The 27,767-nt window shown below is 48.2% G+C and overlaps 1 protein-coding gene across 7 annotated transcripts in view; it reads left to right on the forward strand.

Annotated features, from left to right (window-relative positions):
- kif1b (kinesin family member 1B) overlaps positions 1-27,767 on the forward strand; it is an 84,553-nt gene that overhangs the window by 16,443 nt on the left and 40,343 nt on the right. For 3 of the 7 annotated variants that reach the window (XM_035383577.1, XM_035383574.1, XM_035383576.1), the window contains exons 3-15: positions 11,310-11,386; positions 11,692-11,871; positions 12,646-12,711; positions 13,272-13,450; positions 15,287-15,398; positions 16,427-16,504; positions 16,958-17,023; positions 17,657-17,732; positions 18,638-18,716; positions 18,941-19,083; positions 22,322-22,452; positions 26,283-26,362; positions 27,154-27,229. In XM_035383577.1, the coding sequence (XP_035239468.1) occupies positions 11,310-11,386; positions 11,692-11,871; positions 12,646-12,711; positions 13,272-13,450; positions 15,287-15,398; positions 16,427-16,504; positions 16,958-17,023; positions 17,657-17,732; positions 18,638-18,716; positions 18,941-19,083; positions 22,322-22,452; positions 26,283-26,362; positions 27,154-27,229 (1,343 nt within the window). Of the gene's footprint in view, positions 1-11,309; positions 11,387-11,691; positions 11,872-12,645; positions 12,712-13,271; positions 13,451-15,286; positions 15,399-16,426; positions 16,505-16,957; positions 17,024-17,177; positions 17,196-17,656; positions 17,733-18,637; positions 18,717-18,940; positions 19,084-22,243; positions 22,453-26,282; positions 26,363-27,153; positions 27,230-27,767 lie in introns of all 7 variants that reach the window. The other 4 variants (XM_035383570.1, XM_035383575.1, XM_035383573.1 and 1 more) reach the window with 3 other exon arrangements.

Consider the following 27,767-nt stretch of genomic DNA (forward strand, 5'->3'; position numbering starts at 1 on the left):
TACGTTGCTGAGAACGCAACGGTTCCATACACAGACGTCCGTGCTTTGGAGTTGTAAATTCATTGTGTGGTTTGAAAACCAAAACAGTACAAAAAGTATCAGCAGTATTCCCTGCCGTAGATGCTGTTCTTCTGTTTTTTTCCTTTTGCCTGGCAAGACGCTCATTAGGGAAGAAAAGCCTGGGCAGCGTGCAGTGTCGTAAAGATTATATCACCCCTGTAATCAACAATCAGTCACCCTCCCACGAGCTTTAATTGTGTACGTGGCTTTTTAAAGCCGATACTGACAGCCCCACTTCCGTCTAGCTAAGGAAAAACACGTGCGTGCTCCCGCGTTTAACTAACGAGACTCTACGGTGCGAGTGTACAGGCTGAGGGCGTCAGAAACGCGATCGCCGCTCCGCATAATCGCAGCCCGCGTCCAGGAGGCGGAGGTTCCAGAGGACGCCTGTCGTCCGGTTCCGCGTACGCTCTGTTCTCTCTCGCTCCGCTGGCGTTTATTCCGCCGTTCTCAAGAGCATTGCGGAGCGACTGCGCAAAAAAAAAACGAAGAAAGGAAGTGTGAGTCTGCGAGTGCGCGGGGAGGGAGAGGGTGTTGCCAGCTCAAAGCCTCTGGACCGTGAGGCTATGCCTGTCACCTGCGCGTTAACCCATTCAGCTGTCTCGGCTGCTAAACGTCGCTGCACGTGTGCGTGTGTTGTGTGGAAAATTTTATCTTGATGGCTCTACCAATCATGTACAGTATAGTTGGGAATAACATGCTTTTGGTATCATTTAGAATGTTATGATTTTTTGTATTTGTCAGTGTTTTTTTATACATTCAGTTCTTAAAGCATTGCATATTTAAATGTTTTTTTATTTAAAACTCCAATAGAAATGCCTATAACAGTGATATTTTTTCTATATAGTATATCTAATGTACATATGTGTGTATGTTGTATATGGGTATATGTAAGTACCCTAGAGAGAAGACGGTGTTATATATTTGCATTTTTTGCTTTTAAAATTCAAATGAAATGGTTCATGAAGCCATTAAAGCATCAGAGTCCGTTCTGTTGACATTAGGAAGGCACACGCTGCTCTTCTGAGAGGCCGCTAACAAGCTCCAGTCACTTCAAAGTGCTGCCCTCCCGCTCGTTTGGAACATCAAGATGGCTGAATCTGCGGCATTATGAATTATGCGTTAAGCTGCAATATCCCCAGATTGGAAACCGCCATTAATTCCTACATGGGTTTTTTTTTTAAATACCTCGTTACGTAACATTTCCCTTTGACCTGAACAGGAGGAACTCTCAGGCAGATTGGAAAACCATGTTTCCACTTGAATGACATCAGCGCTTCTGTGTAACAGCTGTCAGATGCGGACCTGGCCGAGCTTTACTGAAGGACACGGGAAGCTCCACATAAAATATTTTGTCATCATTATTCCTGAATATTATGCCGACTCTGTGGTTCCACAACCCTGTTCCTGGAGGTCTACCATCCTGTAGGTTTTCATTTCAACCCTAACAAAGCGCACCACATTCAACAGCTAGAACATAGCTTCCCAGCCCTGTTCCTGGAGATTTACCATCCTGTAGGTTTTCATTTCAACTTTAATCTGGCTCACCTGATTCAGCTAATTAGCAGCTCAGTGAGATCCCTAGCTGTTGAATGATGTGCGCTTTGTTTGAAGTGAAAATCTTCAGGACGGTAGATCTCCAGGAGCAGGGACGGGAGCCGCTGTGCTGACTGCAGTGCCAGCAGCTCACTCTGTGTTCTTTGACAGAAGAAATCTCCCCGTTTCTCATGCTGGGGCCTCTATTGGCTCTATTGGATATTATAGCGTTAAAAAAAAAAATACTATCAAATTTATTAATTTGGATGAATATTCATTTTATTTACGTAACGTTTATCAAGGCGTAAAGTGTAGGCGTAAGAAAATTGTTTTTAAGCAGAGCAGTGAACTAGCTGCAAGAAAACACGGCAGAATTTGCAACGGAACCTTTTTTCTTCTCAAAACGAAAACGCAGTCATCTTCCACAGAGGAAGCCTGTGAGCTCAACCCTCAGGCTCTCTGGTGGTTTGCTTCACTCTTATCTTCTCGCAGTCCTGATGTCACGAGTCGTCTGGCTGAAAATCGCGGCGGTGTTTCTGTTGCTGTCGGACTCCTTTTGTTCGTTCGTTGGCGGTGAGAGGTTTGTCAACAGCCAACGTGAATTTCTCCCCCAAACAGTCGGTCCGATTCCTTAGAGCTTTCCCTCAGTAAACATGTGCGTGGTTTACAATGTATACAAAACACTGGCACAATGAGATGACAGGCATCCAGGAATGAGAATGAGTTCCACCCTGCGCATTTGCCATTTGTTTGATCTGCGTGGCTTCCAGCCTGCCTGTGAGCAAACTTCAAGAACTTTCCAGGGAACCTAGTGGAATGTAGTGTCTGTTCTGGCCCTGTTCAACCAGCACTGGAGCAGTGTGTGTGTGTGTGTGTGTGTGTGTGTGTGTGCAGGTGTGTGTGTGTCAGTGTTCAGCTCAGGGCTCTATGTGTGTATGTGTGTGTGTGCGTGTGTCAGTGTTGCGCTCTGGGCTCTGTGTGTGTGTGTGTGTGTGTCAGTGTTGCGCTCTGGGCTCTGTGTGTGTGTGTGTGCGTGTGTGTGTGTCAGTGTTGCGCTCTGGGCTCTGTGTGTGTGTGTGTGTGTCAGTGTTCCGCTCAGGGCTCTGTGTGTGTGTGTGTGTGTGTATGTGTGTGTCAGTGTTGCGCTCTGGGCTCTGTGTGTGTGTGTGTGTGGGTGTGTGTCAGTGTTGCGCTCTGGGCTCTGTGTGTGTGTGTGTGTGTGTGTGTGTGTGTGTGTCAGTGTTCCGCTCAGGGCTCTGTGTGTGTTTGCTCTGTCAGAAAGGTCACGCCTCCAGAGATCTGCCCGTTCCTTCCTGTCACCGAGAGTCTGTCGCTATGCGAGCCGCCATCTGCCACCTGCCGCCGTATTAATAGTGGCTCCGGCTTCCCGGGGCAGATGGGAAGGGCGTTCCCTGCCCCCAGAGCGTCTCGTCCCGGGACCCCACTCCCCCTCTGAGTATCCTATAGGTCAGCAGCCTTTCAGGGCTTTTCCCCTCTGGCCCCCGTCTTCACTGCTTTAACTCTGGTCTCAAATCGCCCTTTTCAAAGATGGCCGCCAGAAATACAGGAAAGTAACAGTAGAAGCACAGGACACACCTGCCCTCAATTGGCCCCTACTACTGCGTATTACTGCCTGCGCTGACATAGTTCTGTTTTATAACCTTGTGTAGATAAGCCTCTTTCCCTGAGGTCTGTTTTTATTGTTGTCTTTGTTTTTCCTGATCTCGCTGTGATATCTTAACTTATCTTTACATGGAACTGTAAAAGAAGTGTGGTTATCACAGTAGGGGACTATTGTGGGTATATAAAGAATGTATATTTTAAACTGGAGAATTTTCTAGAATAGAAAGTTGGCCTATATTTCTTCTTCCGACGCATATGCTCCAATGGGCTTCCTTAAGTGTGGGAATAATTTCTCTAATGCAGTGACTCACCTAATCCTGGCACGCATAAGTAACGTGCTATTAAAGGCAAATTAGCTTACCGTTCACTGTAGGATTTTGCTCGCCCTGCGTTCGAGTGGCACTGGCAGCTTAATCTGGAACTGGGAGGGAGACCGAAGGAGTGCTCTGCATTGGTGCATTTATGAATCCATGCTTAAGGGGAACTGGAGCTGAAGTTTGCCAGTCTCTGGTTGGGACGTTGCTGCTATGTCCCAGAGCAAAGTCTCAAACCTCAGGTGTTTCTGCAGTCGCCTTGGTAATGAGGAAATAATGAAAAATAAAATGAGAGTGTTCTGGTGAATCTGTAATCTCTGATCAGATTAGACTTTTCTTTAGAAGTGTTTAGAACACTTTTTTTTCAGTCAGGTTTTATGAGCACGCTGGCTACTTCTACGCTTTTATTTTTATTAATTTTTGAAACATATTATCCTGTCAGCACATGTGCTCCTAAACTGGTAACTTTAGGAGGCACACTAATGCATCCCAATTTGTAGATGCGCCCATGAATAATTTTTCCATTTATCACACAACGCTGTAGAGCGTTGTGGAGCCCTGGCTGTGCAGATGATGTGGCATCCGCTCTGGCTGGGACACGCTGAGCTGTTTTGTCAGTATGTCTGGCACCGGGTCAGCTGGACGTTTTCTCCGTGCTGAGCCATGGCCAGAGTTTACTCTGGGGTCTCGCGTTATAGTTCTCACCATGCAGCCTTGGACCCTCTCGCTGCCAGACTGGGGAGCAGTACTGAATCTAGAACACAAATCAAACATGTAAGTGCTGGTGTCAGCTTGCTGCTCTCCCAGTATCTCTGAGTCTGAGTTTATTGGTGTACACCATGGCTCTATCCTGGGGGCATACCGATATCTATTACTCAGAGTAATCAATAGTTTCTCCCTTTGGATATTGCCTGAAAACTGCTTAGAAACCTTATTGACAAGTGAATCTATCACTGTTAGATCGTGGGTAAGTAGCACAGAATATTTGATGAACTGCAGCTTGTATGGGGACACATTTTTTATGTATTCTGTGGCTAAAATGCTGGCTCACACTTCCTCTAGTACACTGTCCCTAGAGAAGCTATTATAATCCCTCTGCCCTCCAGCGCTGCTCTTATGGTAATTGCAATTTTGCATGGCTGTCATTTAAATGCCTGCAGAATGCAGTGGCTTTTCAGGCTTGCCTTTCAGTTTGTTTTGTTTTCCCTTGCCCAAGTATTTGTGTGTGGCTAATGAAGCTGTCCCTTAAGGCTTTAGAGAGACATAGGCTAAGCTTTATGTGCCACTGAAGGGCCTGGTTTGGGTTCTACCAGGCGGGAAGACTGTTCCCTGTGGACCCCTTGTGAGAGAGGAACTGTTCTGCCAAAGCTCAGTATAATCATGGTAAAAGCATGGTAAAAGCAGAGTAAAAGCAGAATAAAAAAGCAGGGTAAAAGCAGAGTAAAAGCAGAATAAAAAAGCATGGTAAAAGCAGAGTAAAAGCAGAATAAAAAAGCATGGAAGCAGAGTAAAAGCATGATAACAGAGTAAAATCATAAGCATGGTAAAAGCAGAGTAAAAGCATAAGCAGGGTAAAAGCAGAGTAAAGCCATGGTAAAAGCAGAGTAAAAGCATAAGCATGGTAAAAGCAGAGTAAAAGCATAAGCAGGGTAAAAGCAGAGTAAAGCCATGGTAAAAGCATAGTAAAAGCATGGTAACTAGTTCCCTCACTGTCCAGATCACAGGTGTAAACACGAACACACACTCACATCCAGCCATGTAGGAACACACACACAAACACACACACAGACCTATACTCACATGCTCTCTCACACAGACACACACACTGCGTTGACACCCTTCTGTTTGGCATGAAAATAAGTCTGACTCCTTCTCTGCCAGACTCCTCTGCCAGGGGTCTGTGGGGTTCACGCTCTGCACAGTGAGCATATCCGATCTCAGAGTGCTGAGGTGGCTGGGTTTGCTGCCGCACAGACCCCAGGCCTGCAGCCCTTCAGTCATTGCAGCGGCTCCACACAGCCGCCGCGCCGATTGGGAGTGCCGTTACCAAGGCCGCGTGTGAGTGTTGCTAGGGACCGGCTGGCCCGCGTGTGAAAAGCCTGGTGATTAGAGCAGCAGGGGGTTTCGCCGTTGCCACGGAAGCGGCCCTCCCGTTCCCTGCCGAAGCTGGTGCTGCAGGTGAGGGGGGAGGGGGCGGAGCCACGTGTAGCGCACTCTACCCTGTCACTCCGCCGTCGACCAATGATCTGCGACTTTGGGCATTTGGGCCAGGGCTCTGTCGTGTCGGGGGGGAAATGGCACCTTAAATGCAAACCGCTCCTGACTACGGCTCAGAGGTGGGCTGTCATTTCCTGAGAAGGTGTCGCTCTGAAGGGCTTGAAGAGACATTTAGAGGCAACTTGTGGTTTGAAATTCGATCTGCTACGGGCTCCGAGAGGTCAGAGGTCACTCGTGTTGTGTGAGCTGATCTAGGTGTCGGTCTGAACGTGAAGGTTTCCCATAACTGAGCTCCGTGGGAGTGGGTTTTTAGTGGCTTTGGTGTTCACCACTTCCAGGAAGCTGTGGAATAAAAGGTAGAGGCCTTGTGGGCCTGTTCCACTTCCTGTACTGCCTCTGTCCTTTCGCTCACTTGCCTGTTAAACATGCAGCTCAGTTTGCACAGGTTCCAGTCCGCTCCAATGACAGCCAGTTGAATTATTAAAGAACATATGATGACCTATTGATATTGTTCTGTGTGGGGTATTACTTTCAGTTGACTGGGCTTACAGTACTATACCCTACTCATTCTGCACCAGATGGGTTAAAGTGTATTTTACAGAATTTATGCTGTATTGGCGGATTTTCATCGAGAGGGATACGCTTCAGTTCAGAGAAGCTTGATTACTTGGATTCTGTTATTTTTTATAAAAGTATTGATTAGAAACTTGAATGATTCAGTCAAGTCTGTGACAATTGTATCAGTTCAGAATTTGATATCCAGCATTACATGTGTAGCTGGCTTCTGTTATTTTAGCGAGGCAGCTCGTTGAACACAGCTGGTAAATTATTTACAGTATTTCTTATTACTGAAAAGGTTATTGCTTCAAAATAGGTTTTTGTGCTGGAGGAATAAATAGGAACCAAAACTCCATGTTCATTAGCTGGCATCCTGCTGGTGATGAAGTTGTCACGGTAACCAGCGTTCAGGTGCCAGCAGCTGTTGCCATGGAAGCAAAGGGCAGACTGTGTCGGAGTTCAGTAGATGCAGACACAAATCAAAAATAAATGAGTGGTTTTAATATTCAAGCTCTGCCTAGCAGTGGCTATTTATATTTCAGAAGGAACTCCATGGCCAGGTGCCTCCTGAGATTCATTTCCATTGGGAATTTTTTTTTTTCACCACTGTTTGAGTGTTTGTCTTCCCACTTGGGAGTTTTATTTATTTATTTATTTATTTTTTTACCACAGTTGCTCGCTTTCTGGGCGTGCCGGCCTGTTTTTTTTCCCACAATTGTCTTTTGTATTCCCACTGCACCTTTGTGACAGTGTCTCTGTAAAAAGTGCCATACAAATAAAGTTGATTTGAGCCGAACTGAATATATTTTTGGCACGTAGTACAATGAGAACCAATTTCACATTTGACTCAACTCTCTGACTTGAGCCATGCTGGCATATTTTGGATTTTAATCAGCACAGACTTATATAACATATCTTTTTTAACTCTAGGGTATACTGTGGTCTGGCCTGATGCCTGTGTAACTGATTATTGGAGGGTGTCTCTCCTTTTGAATAATTACTTTTGTTTGCTTAACGAGTGCATCAATATTGTATGAGTGTGTTATGGAAAAATGGAGCGAGGCGTAGAGTATTCAGAATTCATTGAGCATTCATTAGTGGACTGGGCAAGGCGTTCACAGACTCTCACACTCGAAAAGATGAAGAACAAATGCAAACAACCTCTCCAAATCCAGGAAAAAAGCAAACACGCCTTCCCACTTTTCTGTTCCTCAGCATGCAAACACTGACTGAATTTAAGCCTGTCGGTGTTTGCATTCGGCGTCGGTGCCTGTGTAAGTAGGCTGAACTGAATTGACTCCAGGCTGTCCACAAGGGTTCCATCTTCATAAAATTTCCACAGGTGTATTGACCAGGACATTCTCTGCATTTCTGTGTGTGCTTGCATGCCATTTATAGTAGAGCTAAAATGTTTGAGTCTTCACCAAGTTATTCATGGAGGCAGTGAAGTTGTTGTAAGGCATGTGAACTTGAGGTATAGTATACATTATACTGTGTACCAGACCTGGGTCAAATACGTATTTGTTTTGGATTCAAATACTTTTCTTGCCTGGTGTAATTGAGCCTGCCAATATGACCAGATGGTGGCATTTGCACTTTTTGAGAGTATTTAATTGGTTCCAATACACCAGACAAGATCAGTAAAGCGTAGAAAAGTATTTGAATCCAAAACAAATACGTATTTGACCCGGGTCTGCTGTGTACCTGGAACCCAGGTGTACCTGTACCCAGGGTAATGCGAATGCCTTGCTCAGTCGCTGGTGTGAGAGAGCTGGTGAATCCTTAACTCTCCGCAGCTCGGTGAGATAGGAGCTGATGTGTGTGGTTAACGTGTGAGTCGTCTGGCTTTGAACTAAATATCGAGCTCAGAGTCATTTGTACGGGCGTGAAGGAGAGCCATAGTCGCGTAACGACTTGGTGATGTCGCTCACGTCAAGGCGGCTGACCACACAGTCGAGCGTTCGCCCGATGAAGAACAAACAAGTGTGATAGTCGTTATTTCGACTTGGGAGGATGCAGAGAAGGGTGGACAGAGCACAGTAAACAGAGCGAGAGAGGGAGGGAAAGAGAGGGAGAGCACGTGGGCTGCTGTGTCGTGAGGGTGAGTCACCGCCAAAAGAGGAAGACACTCCCTCTTTGTGAACGGGTCTGTCTGAGCCAACTCTCCACCCTGCGTTCAGAGGCATGTTCGTCATCTTCCTGCTGAACATGGCTCAAAATGTGAGGGGGTGGGGGGGGGGATTTAAAATAATTGCCAGAAAGAGCCCCCAGGGTAACAGTCTCTGGGGCCAGGTCCGGTTATGCAGGAGTTGAGCTCGGTGCTTCAGGAAGTAGAAAATGCAGAAGAGGAAGAAGAAGAGAGCTGAAGGTTTAAATGGCTAAATCTGTGGTTCGGGGACTGACCCGTCCCTGGTCATGGCCCCAGTGTGTCAGTATGGGGGCTGTGTGTTTTTAAAGTCTCTGCTTTGCGCCCAGTCCTCATTGGCTCACCAGGCAGCCCATCTGTAGGCAGTGTGGATCCCCCCCTCCCCCTTTGTTGTGGATGTTGCTATTCAGGCTTGCACAGGAGTGCAGAGAAACGTTTAAAAGCTACAGAAACTGCAGATTCAGTTGCACATTGTGCAGATTTCAGCCCTGTGTTTGATCTCTCTGGGTGTGGAGGAAAACATCTATACTCCCTTCTGTAAAGTCTATACTCTCAGTGTAGCTACTTTGTTGCCAGTCTGTTTACATTCCCTGCATGTTTGGTGGAACATCCTTATAAATATCAACGCTCAAGGATTAACAGTATGCTAATCATCATGATATACAGTATTTTAGATTCCTGAACATGACACATGACACTGATGGCCCATCATCTCCCCAACAGTGTTAACTGGGGGGGGGGGCTGAACATAATTCTGTAAGTGACTTTCTTTTTAGGCCATCGGCCTCTGCTTCCTCAATGGACACAACGTTAATTCTTGCCAAATTTAGCCCCCTTTCCTTGTCGAAAGGTCCTGAAAAGGAATTCCCAAGAACAAGCAGTGGACTGTGTGGGGCCTGCAGAGTGCTGGGATTGGCACAATGGCAACGCTGTTTACAAAAACCAAAATGGACGCCGGGAAGAATGTGTCCTAATCTGTATTCGTCGCGTGTCAGTGGCTGTTCGACGGCAGTCCCGCCCGCAATACAGCAGTGAAAACCTCTGTTGGTGAAACCTGTTTGAATTTCAGGGGTGGACTTCCTGCTGAGCGTTGTAACATACAAAGCCATGGTCTGGCATTTTCTCTTTCTCTCAGCTGGTGTCGTGTACAGAGGAATTCTGGCTGCCCTCAGTGCATTCCGTATTCCGCTGGAGAAAGGCCGGTCCACATCTTGCATGTCCCCCCCCCCCTCGTGAGATTGAGAGTTGAGAAGAGGAAGTTCTGTCTCTCTTGCGAAGTCAGCTGATCGTTTGGCGGTGCAGTTGGAGGCTCCTGCTCCTGCGGCTCTTGTTTTGTTTCGTTGCCATGGCAGGCCAGGGGCTCGCTCGTCACTTCACCCGAGCCAGCCGCGTGCCCGACAGAGACCAGACCGGCCGAGGGGACAGTCTGTCAGTCAGTCAGTCAGTCAGTCAGTCAGTCAGTCAGTCAGTCAGTCAGTCAGTCAGTCGGTCGGTCTGTCAGTCAGTCTGTCAGTCAGTCAGTCAGTCGGTCTATCAGTCAGTCAGTCAGTCAGTCAGTCAGTCTGTCAGTCAGTCTGTCAGTCAGTCAGTCTGTCTGTCTGTCAGTCTGTCAGTCAGTCAGTCAGTCAGTCAGTCAGTCAGTCAGTCAGTCAGTCAGTCAGTCAGTCAGTCAGTCAGTCTGTCTGTCTGTCTGTCGGCGGGGCTTCAGTGACAACCAGGCTATTAATATCTGCACATGCCCTCCATTCCTCTAGCATCCTACACCCTCATCCCCCCCCTCCCCACCCCGACCCGGCGTCTATGGCAGGGATTAGCGGTCTGTTCGTGCGAAAAGTGGGGCATGTGTGCCAGTAAGCTGAGCTGGCAGTTTAGAGGTGGCATGGAATGTTGGGCACGGGTGGGGGGGGGGCATCCCACAGAAAGACGGATCCCTCTTTCTGAATGTTGGGCACGGGGTTGGGGCATCCCACAGAAAGTGGGACCCCTCTTTCTGAAAGCATTCTGAACATCAAGCACAGAGGCACCGTCCCACAGAAAGAGGGTCCCCTATTTTTGTGGGATGGAAGGAGAAAGGGAGGGAGGGATGGGGAAGAACTGACACTCCAGGGCAACAGCAGGTGTCTGCACCCTATGCACCTCCATGGCGTTTGACTGGAGAGTGCCCGGCGGGCTCAGGGGGTATCGGATGGTCCTGAGGCGTCGGCAGGGATGGGTGATTGACAGACGCTCAGGTGTCCTGGGGACACATTGCCGACAGAAGCGCGGCTTCCTGTCTGTACTCAGCTCTGCTGCGGAGTGTTGATTCTTGGGAGATTTCCTTTCACCTCACACTTCCTGTTTCCTCAGTTGCCCTAAATAGAAAAAGGTTGCTGCAGACACCGACTCTGGGTTGCCCCCCCCCCCCCCCTCCCCCCCCCCGTCTAATGCAAATTCCAAACGATTTTAAAAAGGGCTGGTGTTCCGTGTGAACAGTATGACAAAGTGGTTGGAATGCCAGACTTTAAACCTGAGGATCTTTGGCTCGAATCCTGTTAGTGCCGGTGAAAAGATTGATTTACCTGTTTGTAGAGAGTGCAGCCATGTACAGAGATTAAAAAAGAACTGCAGATACCGTATTTAAATCTACCGAGAAAATAAAAAATGAATAAAAGCATAATGTCTTAATCTGATCCTTGTTGAAATGAACATATTTTTTTTTCGAAACCATCATTTTAATTATCTGATTATGAGGCACATTGCAGGCATAAGTGGGGCATCCGCAGTCCTGCTCTTTCTCAAGGAATGTTATCAGATGTGAATATAGTGAAACGGTGAAAACTGTCAGTTTAACACGATCATCATTTCTCTCCTTACAGCTATTTTGAACCCCAAAAATCCAAAGGAACCAGCAAAGTCCTTCAGCTTTGATTACTCCTACTGGTCACACACTTCGGTAAGATGGCTGCTTCTCATGGTCTTTGTGTATTTGTTCTTTTTATTTATATGGTAAACACAATGTTTTTTCTTTCAAGATATTCGTTCGCTCGAATGCTTCAGATCTTTTTGCAGTATGTAAGCATGATTGCACAGGAATAATGTGTGTGTTTCTGTGTGTGTGTGTCTGTGTGTTTGTGTGCCCGCGTCTATGTGCGTGTGTGTGTGTGCGCGCGTGTTCGTGCATCCATTCATGCGTGCGCGCGTGCATGTGTGTGTGCGTGTGTGTGTGCACGTGTGCGCGTGTGTGCGTGTTTCTTACAGCCGGAAGACCCCTGCTTCGCCTCACAGTGCCTGGTTTACAATGACATTGGAAAGGAGATGCTGCAGCATGCCTTCGAGGGCTACAACGTCTGCATCTTCGCCTACGGCCAGACGGGGGCCGGAAAGTCCTACACCATGATGGGCAGGCAGGAGGAGGGGCAGGAGGGCATCATTCCCCAGGTACGCTAGCCAGGCTAACAGCATCTCTCCCACATTAGCTGCACAAGTACACAAGCTAAGCTAACTGCATCCCTCCCACATCCACACAAGTACGCTAACCAAGATAACAGCGTCACTCCTACATTAGCTGCACAGGTACGCTAGCCAGGCTAACAGCATCACTCCTACATTGGCCGCACAGGTACGCTAGCCAGGCTAACAGCATCGCTCCTACATTAGCCGCACAGGTACGCTAGCCAGGCTAACAGCATCACTCCTACATTGGCCGCACAGGTACGCTAGCCAGGCTAACAGCATCGCTCGTACATTAGCCGCACAGGTACGCTAGCCAGGCTAACTGCGTTACTCCCACATTAGCTGCTCAGGTACGCTAGCCAGGCTAACTGCGTTACTCCCACATTAGCTGCTCACGTACGCTAGCCAGACTAACTGCGTTACTCCCACATTAGCCGCTCAGGTACGCTAGCCAGGCTAACTGCGTTACTCCCACATTAGCCGCTCAGGTACGCTAGCCAGGTTAACTGCATCGTTCCCACATTATCCGCTCACCCGCCGTGACCCTGCCGTGTCGAGGGCAGCGCTCCGATTTGGAGCGATGAGACGGGTTTTTGTGCCGCCGGTTTTCCGGCCTTGACCTCGGCAGCCCTTTTCAGATGCGCCGTTCGTGTTTGATATCGATCAGCGTCTCCTCTCTGGTGAGTGTGCTTTAACTGTGCTGTGTTCTTTGTGCCCCCCCCCCCCCCCCCATCCCGCCATCCCCCATCCCCCATACAGCTCTGTGAAGACCTCTTTGAGAAAATCAATGACAACAACCAGGAGGAGCTCTCCTACTCTGTGGAGGTGAGTGTCTGACCTTCGCTGGAGTCGAGTGTCTCTCCGTGCCTGACGGTGTCTCGCGAACGAGCTGCATCGCCCCTGTGTAAAGTGACATGGCTGCATTAGGCAACATTGCAAAGTATGTTACATGAACGCGTCATGTAGGATTTACATTGTTGGACATTGACCTTATTGCTAGCATCACTTACAGCTATCTCTCCAACGTCTAACTGGCTGAACTTGTTTTTGCATTCCTAAAGAAATCCATTAGAGGACAGCAGTTAGACTAGTATGTACACACTGTCAGGGATGTTTACACTACACTAAAAGAAATTCAAACACTTTGTTATGTTAGGCATAATCTTCAGATATCTTATGTAATGATTACACATTTTATATTCTCTTCTGTAGTTCATTACACTACATTCTTCTCCATACTCCTGTAATACCGTATACAAAATGTAAATTACCCAAAATGCCATGTGTCCAGTTTGGATTAAGGGTGTTATGGTGTTCTTATTCGGTATCCGTAGGCCGTGGCGGCCACAGTGTGCGGTGTTGTTCAGAATCGCTCCATTTTGTAGGTCAGTTACATGGAGATCTACTGCGAGAGGGTGCGGGACTTGCTGAACCCCAAGAACAAAGGGAACCTGCGTGTGCGAGAGCACCCCCTGCTGGGGCCCTACGTGGAGGACCTGTCCAAGCTGGCCGTCACCTCCTACACGGACATCGCCGACCTGATGGACGCGGGGAACAAGGCCAGGTGAGCCTCCGAGGGCAGCCGAAACTCAAGGAGAGGTCTCAGTGGCGCCGCAAATCTGCCTAACCCTTCGAAGAGTAGGCTTTTTGCAATGTTCTAAGTCAGTGTTCTAGAACTCCGTTGCTTTCAGTTACCAGCAGTGATTGTGACATCAGCATTGGAGTGTTCAGTTGAGAACATTCTAATCACATATTTGTGAGCTCACACCATGAAGGGTCAATGGGCACAAGGTACCCTTTTGGGGTGAGTACTGGGATGTAAATGTGACTGTGGTGTCTGTTTGATTGGATAGTATAGCATATGGGGTTGTAATCTCTCTGGGTTGTGTGTGGAGGGAGTTGTAGGGCATTAGAGTGAATGTGAGTGTGTGTGTGTGTGTGTGTGTGTGTGTGTGTGTGTGTGTGTGTGTATGTGTGCCTGTGTGTCTGGATGCGCATTTGCGTGCGGGTACATGGCACATATACGCACGCCGGTTCCCTTGGGGAATCATGACACTGCTTTAATGTGCTCGAGCTGACTCCGTGCTTATGTCAGTAATACAGTGTGGTGATGTGGCATACAGTACCCACGCTGCCTTGCTGCCTATCTGTCCCACTCAGCCCTGCACCCCTGACTGATGAGCAATTATTACAGTGTTTTGTGAGGGAGGGATTGTAGTCACTGGCATATTTCCTGTATGGCGCTGGCGCTTCTTTCTTTGGGCTTCGTTCTTCTGACAGCACCTTCTCGTGCTGAGAACCCCCTCTGTAGAGCCGCCTGAATCCATGTGACACACCAATGGACTGACACAGCCTCGCACAGGAAAGGGGGCGGGGCTTGCACAACCAAGTCTTTCTAGTGGGTTTTCCTGTGACCTGAGTCTACGCAAAAATTGATAATAACAGTCTCAGTTAACCAGGCAAAAAGCAGAGTGAGCTGTGTGTGGTGAACATTGTGTGGTGTGGGTGTTGTTCAGTGAGTGAGCGAGCTGTTTGGTAAGTGCTGTTGGTCAGCGGTAATACCGCCAAGCACAGAACAGGCTCAACACACTCAAGTCAGCAGGTGATATTTACCCAGCAAACGCGCCAGGGCCCTGCTGTGTGTATTGATGGCAAATGCGGGGTGCGGTGAAATAATGCACTTCCTGTGCAGCGCTCGGGTACGTGCCTATGTGGAGGAAACCCTACGCCCCGTTCCTAACCCTAAACCCTACGCCCTGTTCCTAACCCTAACCCTACGCCCTGTTCCTAGCCCTAAACCCTACGCCTTGTTCCTAACCCTAAACCCTGCACCCTGTTCCTAACCCTAAACCTTGCGCCCTGTTCCTAACCCTAACCCTACGCCCTGTTCCTAGCTCTAACCCTACGCCCTGTTCCTAGCCCTAAACCCTACGCCCTGTTCCTAACCCTAAACCCTGCACCCTGTTCCTAACCCTAAACCCTGCACCCTGTTCTAACCCTAACCCTGCGCCCTGTTCCTAGCCCTAGCCCTACGCCCTGTTCCTAGCCCTAACCCTACGCCCTGTTCCTAGCCCTAACCCTACACCCTGTTCCTAGCCCTAAACCCTGCACCCTGTTCCTAACCCTAACCTTGCGCCCTGTTCCTAGCCCTAGCCCTACGCCCTGTTCCTAACCCTAACCCTGCACCCTGTTCCTCACCCTAAACCTTGCTACCTGTTCCTAACCCTAAACCCTGCACCCTGTTCCTAATCCTAAACCCTGCGCCCTGTTCCTAACCCTAACTCTACGCCCTGTTCCTTACCCTAACCCTATGCCCTGTTCCTAACCCTAAACCTTGCGCCCTGTTCCTAACCCTAAACCCTACGCCCTGTTCCTAACCCTAACCGCCTGCTCTTCACAGGACTGTGGCCGCCACCAACATGAACGAGACCAGCAGCCGGTCCCACGCCGTCTTCACCATCGTCTTCACTCAGAGGAAGCACGACAGCGAGACCGACCTCTCCACGGAGAAGGTGAGGGAGTCCTGAGGGTCCCCACGTAAACACACTGTCCCACCATTACGGCAATGCACTTAACATTCGTCCTTTAAAATGACCTAAATCACTTTTTTTTTTACAGAATGTGTAGTCTAAACAAGACACGTGGACTCTGGTCTTTTTGAATTATGATTTTGTCAGTGACAGCCCGTCAAGAATTAATGTAGTGAAATCTTAATTTTATGCAGTGTGTGTGTTTGCGGGACATATATCTCTCTACGGAGAGCTTTCCTTATAAGCAAGAGAAATCGAGAAAGCTACTTCACTTCAAAAGGCTGTAGTTCCATTCATATCCTGGGCTTCTCGTTGCTGGCGGGAAGCTATCCTCCTCAATTTTATGCGCAAGATCAATAGGCCCGTAAATAGACTCCTCGAGCGAGAGTCCTCTTATTATTCACAAGCACCAATTTAGAACCCTACTAATCTTTGTTGTGTAGATGCCTTAATTGACTCATTGAGCCCATTATCAGCCCGTCCTAACGATATAACGATACGCGTGGTGCTGACGGTGGCGAGCGAGTGGTGTACACAGGCGATGGGCTTTGAAAAACGGGTCGAGATGAAAATGGCACTAGGGCAAGCGGCGGAAATATCAGGACTGATACAAGCTGTCTTTCACATGCTTCAGGCCTGTAGGAAATGCAATTAAGGGACAAGCTAACACTAAACATTCTCACAATGTTTCTGCAATACATTACATTGCAGGCATTGAACAGACGCTCTTATCCAGAGCAACTTACACAACTTTATACGTAGCATTTACATCGCATCCATTTATGCAGCTGGATATATGCTGAAGCAATGCAGGTTAAGTACCTTGCTCAAGGGTACAACGGCAGTGTCCCACCCAGGAATCGAACCTATGACCTTTCGGTTACAAGCCCGGTTCCTTTCCGACTGTGATACACTGCGCCCCCCCCCCCCCACCCCCCGCAATGCTGCAATGTAGTGAAAAATAAGTCTGTGTCAGATGTTCTAAGTTCCGTCTGTTGTCCTTGTTTCAGGTCAGCAAAATCAGCCTGGTGGATCTGGCTGGCAGTGAGCGAGCGGACTCCACAGGCGCTAAGGGGACCCGGCTAAAGGTACGACAGACCCTGTTTGACCACGCCCCTCTTTCTATCATTCGCCGGAGCGGCTGTCCTTCAGAAAAGGGGAGGGGACTATGTGAGGGGGATGGTGGGGGGGGCGGGGCACGCTTCTCTGAGCTCACTCTTGAGTGCACGTGTAGCACTTTCACAGACTTGTCCTCTGTCCCCATTAAGTAGGTTTTTAGACTCTGTAAATGTGCCTTTAAATGTTTTTTTTATTCCCATGAATTATGATTACTGAAGTAAATTAGTTATGCTTAAGCTGTATGATGCGTGGGTGTACTTGGCTACTGAAAAAGGCATAGAAAATATACGTTACTTAACTGAAGTTTTTTTTTTTTGTTTGTATTTTTTTTTGCATGCTTGTCAGCAATGACAGAAAGGTTATATAAGGTGTATTTGTAGACCCAGTCACTGAATACTGATGTTGTGTCATCTGCATTTCAGGAAGGGGCGAACATCAACAAATCACTGACCACACTGGGGAAGGTCATCTCCGCGCTGGCTGAGGTGGTAAGTGCTCTCTCAGGCTGACGGAGATTCCCGGGGTGGGTGGGCGGAGGGGGGGGGGGGGGGGAGGGGGTCAGATCTGATTCCACGTGCTGGAGCTGTAATGTTGTCTGCTCTTCTGTTCTTCTCTCCTGAAAATGCTTTCCTAACCCCCCAGGATAACTGTACCAGCAAGGTAAACCATCTCAGTGTTGAGCCATAATCCACGGTTAGGCTTAACGCCCAGCTTAACGCAAAATGTTCTTGCAATGTTGCTGCCATATATTGGCAGTGTTGTAACATTCACAAAACTTTGCAGTAGCATCGTGAGAACATTTTGTGTTAGTTGAGGTGAAGCCTGAACTTTCCCTTAACCCCCATGGATATATAGTTCAGCTGCTTCCATTAAACAGCTTAAGTTTTTTTTCCTCGGTAGCACCAATTACTGCAGGAACATCTACCTCATTACTCATTCCTTTTGTTTTTTGCAATCATTTTATTCATCAGGCAAACATGCTAATCCAAGGCCACCTGCATAATTTATAGCGTGAATCGATCCATCCTTTAAGTGCATAGTACTCCTTGCTGTGAGTGAAGGGAAATGGCTCTTTTTTTAACACTGTGGTGATTGTGAATGTACGATGCATCTGAATACAGAGCAAGAAGAAGAAGAAGACCGACTTCATCCCGTACCGAGACTCCGTGCTGACGTGGCTGCTTCGGGAAAATCTGGGTAAGGAGAAAGCGAGCTTTCAGCCGTGAGCGCTGAGCGCGGAGTCCCGTTGACATTGACGCATGCTAGCTGTAAGACAAACTGCAGCTGCTCCAGAGCATAACATACGTACAGCACAACAGTGTCGGGGAGGGGGGGAAAAAAAAGAAAGAAAGAAAAATACATATTCAATGTAATGGAACCGCTTTTCAGAAAACGTTTTGTTTTTTTTGTTTTTTTCTCATGTCTGACTGTTGTCAGCGAATCGTATTTCAGAGCGATTACCGCTCCCCCTTTCCCTCTCGGCCACTCAGAGCTGTCAGGACGAATTATGCGCTCGCGCCGTAATATTTCACTTCGGGCTCGAAGACGGGCGCCGCGGAGCTGCGAGCTCGCCAGCCGATCCGCGCCGCTCGATTATACGCCGGAGTTGAAGAAGAGCGTTCGGAAAGCCGACACGCTCGTATCGATTTTCCCCGCCCTGGGCTGCAGGGGATACTGTAGCGGGGGGTTGAGGTGGAAGCAGCGTTTTACTCTCAGTCGCGGCTGCGTTCAGAAGCTGTTTAGAGGCTGTGTCACTGCGGCTCCTCGGCCTTCCGGAAGGTTCTGGCTGTAGAACACGCTGCTTATGTAGCTCAGCGCTTGTTTTGGCTCGCCTCTACCTTTCAACCAACACCCCCGCCCCCCCCCTCCCCCCCCCCCCCACGAGGACCGTTTCTTTAAACCTGCTGGAGTCCCAGGCAGGCAATAATTATACACTGGTTTCTCGCACGCTGAAAAAGGATTTGTTGTTGCTATAATTAGTCGTTGAAGACACGACGAAGTGAAATGAGCTGATGAATGAATTCAGGAGGAGCGTGGTTTGCCCCAGAATGGCCGGTTGTATGAATGATGGTGTGAGTAACCTCGTTTGTGGTGTTCCTCAGGTGGAAACTCCAGGACCGCCATGGTCGCCGCTCTCAGTCCTGCAGACATAAACTACGACGAGACCCTCAGCACACTGCGGTAACTGTGGAATATTTTTAACGAAATACCAATTCATCATCGCCTTGAATTTATTAATAATCCTGAATGACGAGTCAATGTTGGTTAGAAGTGCCTTTTGCGCCTGTGAGATACGATTTAAGCTTCTTTGGCTGCGTTCCTCCTAATTGGCCGGAAACCTTCCTGTAGCTCTCTTGTCCTGCGTGCGATTGGTCAGTGGTTGAGTCTCTCTCCCGCCTCCGCAGGTACGCGGACAGGGCCAAGCAGATCAAGTGCAACGCTGTCATCAACGAGGACCCCAACGCCAAGCTGGTGCGTGAGCTGAAGGACGAGGTCTTTCGTCTGAAGGACCTCCTGCGCGCGCAGGGGCTGGGAGACATCCTGGACAGTAAGTCGGTCCCACGGCAACTGCTGCTGGGGGGGGGGGGGGCGGAGTCTCGCTGCGGTCAGTCAGGTGACCTGGGGCAGCCAATGAACTGCTCAATCCCCCCTCAAGCAGCAGCACAGCAACACACTCCGTTTCACTGGACGCATATCACCATTCACCTCTTCTACCTGCCCTCTTCTGTGTGTCTGTGTGTTTCCCTGTCGAGCTCATTAATTCCATGTCCATGTCTTAATTAATTAGTGTTTCGTTTGCTGCTAATGCTAATCTGCTATCACATACACTCAGATCAGACGGACATTTATGGTAAATGTTTTAATTTCATTGTCATTTAAAGAAACTCTTATAAGCTAATAAGCTTACACTTATAATATACTTGATTATACTTAGTCGTTCTTTTGATTGTTGTAGAGTTGATGAGTACATGATGGATCAGGCGAAGCACCACAAATTTTACAGATAATGCAGATATTTACAGATATTTGTTTTTGCATGTGCATGTTATTCAAATATAGCACTAATGCAAGCAGGTTCCAGGGGTAGCTCAGTGTTCAAGATTCTCACTGATTCCATCAGAGCATCTAATGTGATCTGTACTGCAGTGTGAATTGGGTGTGAGGCATTTGCATTAACACATCTGTGGATAGCTGGATAAAAAAAAATGTCCCTCTTTTTCACATTCATCTTTCTGACGCACTCTTCTGTTGATTCATCTAACCCATATTTTGCAACCTTATCAGAACTGTCCAGTCAGAACTGTCTAACCCACCCCACCGCCAGATCAGTACTAATTTGACCTCTGACCTTTGACCCTTCTCGTGTTTTCCTGCTTCCCTTCAGTCGATCCAATGGGGGATGATTGCCCAGGAAGTGAAAGCAAATGTGTGTATATGTACGGTGGTACTTGCACTCTCCTGCCCCGCCCTGCCCCTCCCCTCTCTCTCTCCTGATTGGCAGCTATTGCTTCCAGCCCCTTGAGCAAACCGCCCAGCTTTGCATGTTGGACTAACGCTAGAGCTTACGCCAAATCCAAGGCAGTCCCAGGCAAATGAGCGCTGGTGTGTGTGTGCTGTTCAACTGCACACGACTCTGAAAGTCCTGGGAACAGGGTGTAACAGGTGTATTTCCTCCAAGCACTTTCTAATTATAAGCTTTTTTTATGTGACTAATCCGGTAAGGACTATACAGAGCAAAAAATGCAGCCTCATATAGATACTCCTATAGTGCGTAGTTACTCATAGCTCATAAAATCAGGGGTACTCAAACCTTTTCCTTGAGGCCAGTAGTGCTGATGATTTCCATTCTTCCCCTCTAATCAGGACTGATTTGAACCTGGGACACCAGGTGAGTCAAATCTCTGACCAATCAGGGCCATTAATCAATGAATTAACTATCAGGTAGAAAAGAAAACCAGCAGTACTACTGGCCTGATTTCAGTATCCCTGGCCTAAGTCTAGATCATGTGCAAACATGCCAAAATATCTGTTGTTTTCTTCTCTTTTTTTCTGTTTTTTTTTCTCCTTTCACCCTTAACCCTTTTCCCACTCACCAGTGAAATTGTTTTTTTGTCATTGATTATCCATTGCAGGTGACAATATTCATGACGTTAGATCGATACTAAGTTCTCAAATTGAAGCTGCGGGTTACAAGAGGAAAGGTGCATGTCTTTCCATTACTAGCTGCTGAGAATAGAACGCTGTACCTAGATGGTTGCTGTGCTGTGCTGTGCTCGGTCAGAATGCAGTAGCATATTCTACTCCTATTGGTCTGTTTCCAACCCCACCCCCCAAGGTCCCACCCCCTAGCTCCCATCCCTTGTTCTGTGTCCCATCTTTTATTATTTTATCTGCATTATCCAACAACACACCCTGACTGTAACCTTTGAAATATTTAAATCCTCTTAACCCTTTCAGGTGTAAGATCACTGATATCTGATTGGAATTTTCTTAACTGAACGTTCTAATGCTGATGTAACAATCACTACTATCACTTCTAGAAAATACATTTTTTAAAAACCTTCAAAGGGTTAAAAAACAAAAGGTTGTATGAACATCTGTCTGGAAGTTCTTGATTTACACCAACAGACATGAATTTGGCTGCTTTCAGCCATTTTTTTTAATCAACCGTTGGGTTTTAGGGAGACTGAATCATTTTTATCCAATACGTTTTTATGGCAATATTATACACCATCGGACATCATATACTGCCACCCTGGTGATGAATATCAAACATCATACAGTGCTTGCATCATTTTTCAGTCGCCATTTTGAACCCGCAAGTGTGTCACTATATCTTTGAACTTACAAGTCTCCAAGGCAATTGGTAAAGAAAACAGAAATACATTAGGCAGCCTCTCCCTAGTGATCTGAGCCCCGGCGAGAGATATTAGAGCACGTGCTCGCTCACCTGAAACGCCCCAGCGGCCGTTTTTATGGAAGCAGCCCCGGCGCCTGGGTGCCTAGCCTGCTGTAAATCAATGGAACCGGGACATTTAGAGAGAGAGAGAGAGAGAGACAGAGAGACAGAGACAGAGAGAGAGAGAGAGAGATTGTCTCTCCACATAACAAACCGAAATTGAAGGAAGGATCATGCTGCATGTTTTGTCCCCCCTCCCCCCCCTTCCCGGCTTTGCTTCCTCTTCTGCTCCCAGCCCCAGCTGCTGAGCCCAGTTTGTAGAGCAAAGGCGGTTTCCACACAGGTTCACGTCTCTGGTTCTCAAGCACAGCATGTAGCTTTTCAATGTGATAAACGTTTTATTACGTACAATGCTATGTCCTAATTATATGTCAGGCAGTGTAACTTTACTCATTTAGGTTGAAGTGTCTCTCCTATTGTAGACTCTAGTGATTGTTGGGGCCCTTGGAAACAAATAGAACCAAGTGCATCCCGCTGCAAACTCGTGTCGAAGCCCTGATTTCTGTGTGCCTGTCTTCCCCCGTCCCCTGCCTGCTGTGTGAAAACTGTCTCTTCTGTAGGTAGGCTTGTGTGTGTTGTGTGTCCCGTTGCAGTCCTTCACTGTGCGTTCTGTGTCTTACACTCGTCTTTCCTCCTTCTTTTCCTTGTCTTCTCTCTTCCTCTTTTTTTTTGTCTCTACCTTTTTGTCTTTTCGTTATCGTTTTGTCACCCCCCCCCCCCTTTTGTCTCGTCTCTCCTCCGTCGTCAGACCTGAAAGACATACACAACAGTAAGCATAGGTACTTGCTAGCCTCAGAGAACCAACGGCCTGGCCATTTCTCCACAGCGCCCATCGGCTCGCTCACCGCCTCCCCGTCCTCGGGCCAGCTCGGCCAGGCCGGGCTGCAGTCCGTCACCAGCATCCAGGAGCGCATCATGTCCACGCCGGGAGGGGAGGAGGCCATCGAGCGGCTCAAGGTATCCCAGCATGCACCGTGTCTACTTCGCCGCGTCCTTGTGCGCTGCAGAATATGGCGGAGGGGGACTAACCCCCCTGTGGTGGGGTGGTCCCCTGTGGATCCTAGGGGCCGTTACGTGGATATCGGCCGATTTTGAAAGGGAACACTTCCACAGCCCTTGGTCCCAGCTTGTGTGATGTGATGAGGCATCCACAGTGCTGTATGCACTCCAGCTGTGTATGTTTTCGTTAATGATAATTACTTCCTGGATAATAACTACACTGCACATGAAGGGGTTGTTGATACTGAAATAAACAGGATCACCACCAGCGTACATGTCTATGCAATATCTAAAGAAGAGGAGGCTTTCCATTTGTCCGATTGATTGATTGTGGGTTGGAAGAGAGCACCATTCTGAAAAAATGAAGGGTTTTTGTTGAAAAGGTCTTGTGCTGCTTGGGCAGTAGCTTATTTTAATGGGCTTATTGGTTTTGCATGGGATTTCCACTGTATACCAAGTTCCATCCTTGGGTCAAGGCCAAATTTTCATGGCTAATATTTCTACATCTAGTTCTGCTCTGACACCCCACTCAGCCCCGCCCCCAGGCCCCTCTGCTCCACCCAGCACTGAGGGCGGCACACCCGCTCCGTCCATTCCCGTGCGCTTTGACATCACGTTCCCGTGCGCACCCGAGTGCAGTGAACGGCATTGTGATTAGGGGGAGACTTAGTTTGTGGAAGGCCGTCGCCATGGTAACCATACAGCTCTCTCCACATTCCGGCCGTTGCGTGCCGTTGCCGTGGCTTTGTGGCGAAAGGGGGAGTCGCTTTGTGAGGCAAAACTGGGGCTTGTGTGCTATGAGCAAGCCACTGAGAGATCGGTTAGCAGGCTAGAATGTGTCTCTCTCTCAGCTGTGTGCAGTCTTACGACTTCTCTACAAGAGCTGGTTGAAAGCCTGTTGTGGCACCTATGGTAGATGTTCAGCGGAGAGCGCTCTGAGTGTGACTGGAAAGAGCCATTTTCTGTGAAAGCAGTGGCTGTATTGTAGGGGGGTGGGGGGAGGGGGGAGGGGGGCACGCTGTTGTCTCTCCCACTTCGCACATCTCTCTGTTGTCGTCATGTCTGTCTCTCTGACTCGCTCGATCTTCACCCCCCCCTTCACTGCGTAACCGAAAAACCACACAGACCGGCATCAACTAGCCAGTAGGAGCTGCGGTTGCTATGGAGACCCCTGCTGCCCGGGTGCTCTGTCAGTCACCCAATGACGTCCGCAACCGGCATCACGCAGACGTTGGGGGTGGGGGTGGGGGAGGGGGGGGCTATTGGACGAAAATAGAACCGGTCTTCGTGTACACTTGACGTGAAAAGAGGAATAAGAACACGTTGTGCTTCTCCTCAGATTTAGAAAGTTATTTTCCAGTTTAATTCCTGAAATATCATCCGCTGTTATGCCCACTCAGAAGTTATTTAGTTGTGGATGTGTTTGATCTTGAGTTAGTCATCTCTGGTTTTGGCTACCTATGAAGGACACTTATGATTGCGTGCAGCTAATTAAAGTCCGTCATTTTTGTCTGTAATACCAAGGCTGGACGTGGCGAAGGGAATCCAGTAATTACATCTCCTAATGATTTCACATGAATGTTCCTTTGGTTGGCAGGCTCCAAGTAAAGTATCCATAGGAACTCGATAAATTGGGCAGATTTCTGCGGTCTTTGCGTCAAGAAGCATGCGTGACATTTCCAGGTAACGTTCGCGAAGAAGCCACGAGAATCGCCAAATTAGTGCCTGTTTTCTGTGTTCAAAACGCAGGTCAAACGGCAGCATCTTCTAACACCTGATTAATTAAAGCACCTGTCTGAGGGGTGTGTAGCAGCTACCCCTGCCCCAAACCGAGGTGGGTTTGGGAATCGGGACGTCCCGTGTGTATAGACGCACTCTCGCGGTGCATGCGCTCATCTGCATGGAGGCTATCGCAGCGTGAATCTCCCCGGTTTTGCTGTTTGACCCGGCGAGTCGGGGAACAAAGTGCCTCTCTGTGCCCGCAGATGGGAGGGGTGTGGGCTGTTTGGATAAAGGTGTCCATTGACTTTGTGCGTGGAGTGGACAGATGGCTCAGTGGTAGGTCTCTGCGGAACAATGACACATCAGCACAATGGCATTGTGTTGTGGGGGGGTGGGGGGGGGTGAGGCGGGGGGGTTCAGGGGCTCAGCCATGATCAGCCCCGCATTTAGGTCAGCGGGCTAAAACCCAGATGTTCAAGTCTGTTTTCTGTGGTGTGTGTATGTGTGCTCGTGTGTGTAGGTGGTTGGTATGCTTGTGTTTGTGTGTGTGTGCTTGTGTGTGTGTGTGTGTGTATGTGTACTTGTGCTTGTTCTTGTGCATGTGCGTGTGTATGTGTTTGATAGTGTGAGTGTGAGTTTATCGTGGTTTGTACCCAAGCGTAGATTATCAGCCATACGAAGTTAAGGGAGATAATTACCTGCCCTGAATTCCAGCACTAAAGTCCATTCTGAAGAGAAGAAAATTGATTCTTTATAAATAACTCAATGGTTGTCAGCCAGCTTTTTTCTCGCTACAGCGAGGTACTGTAGTGGCTTAGGAGATATTTTTAAGGCATTTCAATTAGCACATGAGGGCCTCACTACATCTCAAGAATGTAGTGCCACAAAAGGTTTGCAAAAACTCTCTTATTATCCTTTTCCAAAGGGCATCTTGGAATGAATGAACAGCAATTTATTATTTTTTGGTTATTTAATAATATATTTTTAAAAGATCAGAGCACAAAGCTGAATTCCCTCCATGTTGGATGAGTCTGTGTGTAAAAGAGAGAGGTGCGTCTCTTTCGCACGTGGCAGTGGAGAGACTCACCTGGAGATCCCCCCCCCCCCCCCCCCGAGCTGAGAGAGGAGGGTCAGTGACCCAGTTTCCTGTGAACGCTGTAAGAAAGATGTTCCCTTTCAGGGGCGAGACAGCGTGTCCTGCTTCACTTCTATTGTAATCTTTGCCAGCTGCGTTATTCCCGCGAAAGAGAGGGATGCTGCAAACAAACGAGTGCGGAGATGAGCGCAGGCAGGGGGTGGAGTCTAATCGGCATCACCTGCGTGGGCGGGTCCTTCAGTAAAGATTCGGTGTAAACCTACCCCCCCCAGCCCCTCCCACAGGACTGAGAGGGAGGTGGCGCCCTGATTACTGCTGGTTAATTTTAGGAAGGCTTTACGGAACGTTCTGGCACCCTGCTCGCCAGTGACACTTTATTTTCCCCAAAGGCTTTTGTGTGAGTGCTCAGCTGGCCATTTTGTCCTGGAGAACTTCGTTATGAAGCTATTATTTATTCACATTATTTTTTTTGCCAAATACAAATTCTCTCTTTGATGCCTTTGGGGGAGGCCCTTTATTGCTATGAGAACCAACATTGGCCAGCATTTCAGTAGCGGAGTGGCTGCGGTGTGAAATGATGTGAAATCTTGTTTTTGTATATGGTGTCTTTGGAGTGGGGTTCTGAGGGCATCATAGTACAGCTGTGGGTTCTGATATTTCAGTATCATTGTCCTTAACCCTTTCAGGTGTACGATCACAAATATGTGATTCGAATATTCTTAACTGAACATTTTAATGCTGATAAAACAAATCCCTACTGGTAACTGAAAGCAGTGTTCTAGAACACGGACTTAGAATTTTGAAGGGAAAAAAACCCTGTCTTCAAAGGATTAGGCTGGTAAGCTCCTTGAGCTGCAGACATTGGTGTTTCCATTGCCTGGGCCTTGTGTGGGTGGCGCGTGAGTGATAAGTTGCGTGATGTCTCATATCTCCTCCTTCACCCCCCCCCCCCCCCCCACCCTGCGCACAGGAATCGGAGAAGATCATCGCAGAGCTCAATGAAACCTGGGAGGAGAAGCTGAGGAAGACTGAGGCCATCCGCATGGAGAGGTTAGCAGGGGGTTCGGGTGTCGGACGGGAGGGGGGGGTGGAGGTCGTCTTCTGCGCCCTTCCCTTTGGGCGCACTGTTGCCACGCAGGGAGGAGGCTCCGGGTTTGAATCCCAGATCCTCTCTCTGGTGGTTGCATGTTCTCCGATTTCCTCCCGCAGTTGAAAGATATGTAGCTCAGGAAGTACGCAGGTTGCCATTACAAATTAAAATTTGTTCTCAATTGACCCTCCTGGTTAAATACAGTTCTTCTACACTCCAAACCCCCCACCCTGGAAAACACACCTCGATGGGTTGTCTCTGTCAGTGTCCCCGTTTCCACTGATCTCAGGGGATAGAGTCCCTGCCTGTGTCTCTGCCTCCATTTTGCCCATGCCAGTTTCGTTGCTGTGCCCAGTAGTCACGCCCCCACGCTACGCTCTGCAGCGAAATGCACTCTAGCAGGGCTACTGGCCCAAAGTGACATTTTAAACAAAAGCCCCTTGTTCTGGAGCAGTCACAATGCATTCCCCTACTGTCGATTCTGAGGATCAGCGAATTTGCTCCAGAGAGTATGTGGGTGAATCTGTGGACATGCAATTCATGAGTGTGCTACCTTACTGGCAGAGAAAGAAATCCGATTCATTAGCATGGCTGTTGTGTTGCAACAACAATCTCTGCAAGCTAATGAATCACAGAAAAGTCAATCCCTGAACTGTTAAATGGTAGCGTGAGAAAGCTGTAATTATGAATGTAGTAACAGTATCACACCGAGTGACTCTTGGAAACTCTGCACATCTGCTTCCTGCTCCAGAGAGGCACTGCTGGCGGAGATGGGCGTGGCTATCCGTGAAGACGGAGGAACTCTGGGCGTGTTCTCGCCGAAAAAGGTAACATTGGTGCTTTGTGACGTCACAAAGAGTGTTTGTTTAGGGCTTTTGTCCTTCTCCCACTGTGACCGTTATTTTTCCACTGGGAGCAGTGTGGAAATTCTAGATGGCCTGGACCGTGAAAACAAATGGAGAGTTGACAGTTACTCGTTTAAAACATTTCTTTTTGAGAAATTGTTCATTTTCTCTATTTTCAGTTGCTTTATCCCAGCCCTTTCTCCTCCTCGTGTTTCCTCTCCTCCCCTCAGCATGCTCTTCTGTCATTTAATTGTTTTTCATTTATTATTCTTCTGTCCTCCATTCTCTGGTTTTTTCACCTCTCTTTATTAAAACGTCTCATTCAGATTTGCTCCGAACATCCGACCTCCTTGCTTGGCGAGGGGTTCGATTGTGTTCCCACTAACAAGGTTTGTGGAAAAGTTAAATTCATGAGATTCCCAACTTATGGCAGGACGCAATGTCCTGTGATATGATTGCTTTATAATAATCCACAATGTGCCTGATGCAGTTTTCTTGGACATGCGCCCCCCCCCCCCCC

The sequence above is a fragment of the Anguilla anguilla genome, chromosome 11 (assembly GCF_013347855.1).
Source record: "Anguilla anguilla isolate fAngAng1 chromosome 11, fAngAng1.pri, whole genome shotgun sequence".
NCBI classification, from domain to species: domain Eukaryota; kingdom Metazoa; phylum Chordata; class Actinopteri; order Anguilliformes; family Anguillidae; genus Anguilla; species Anguilla anguilla.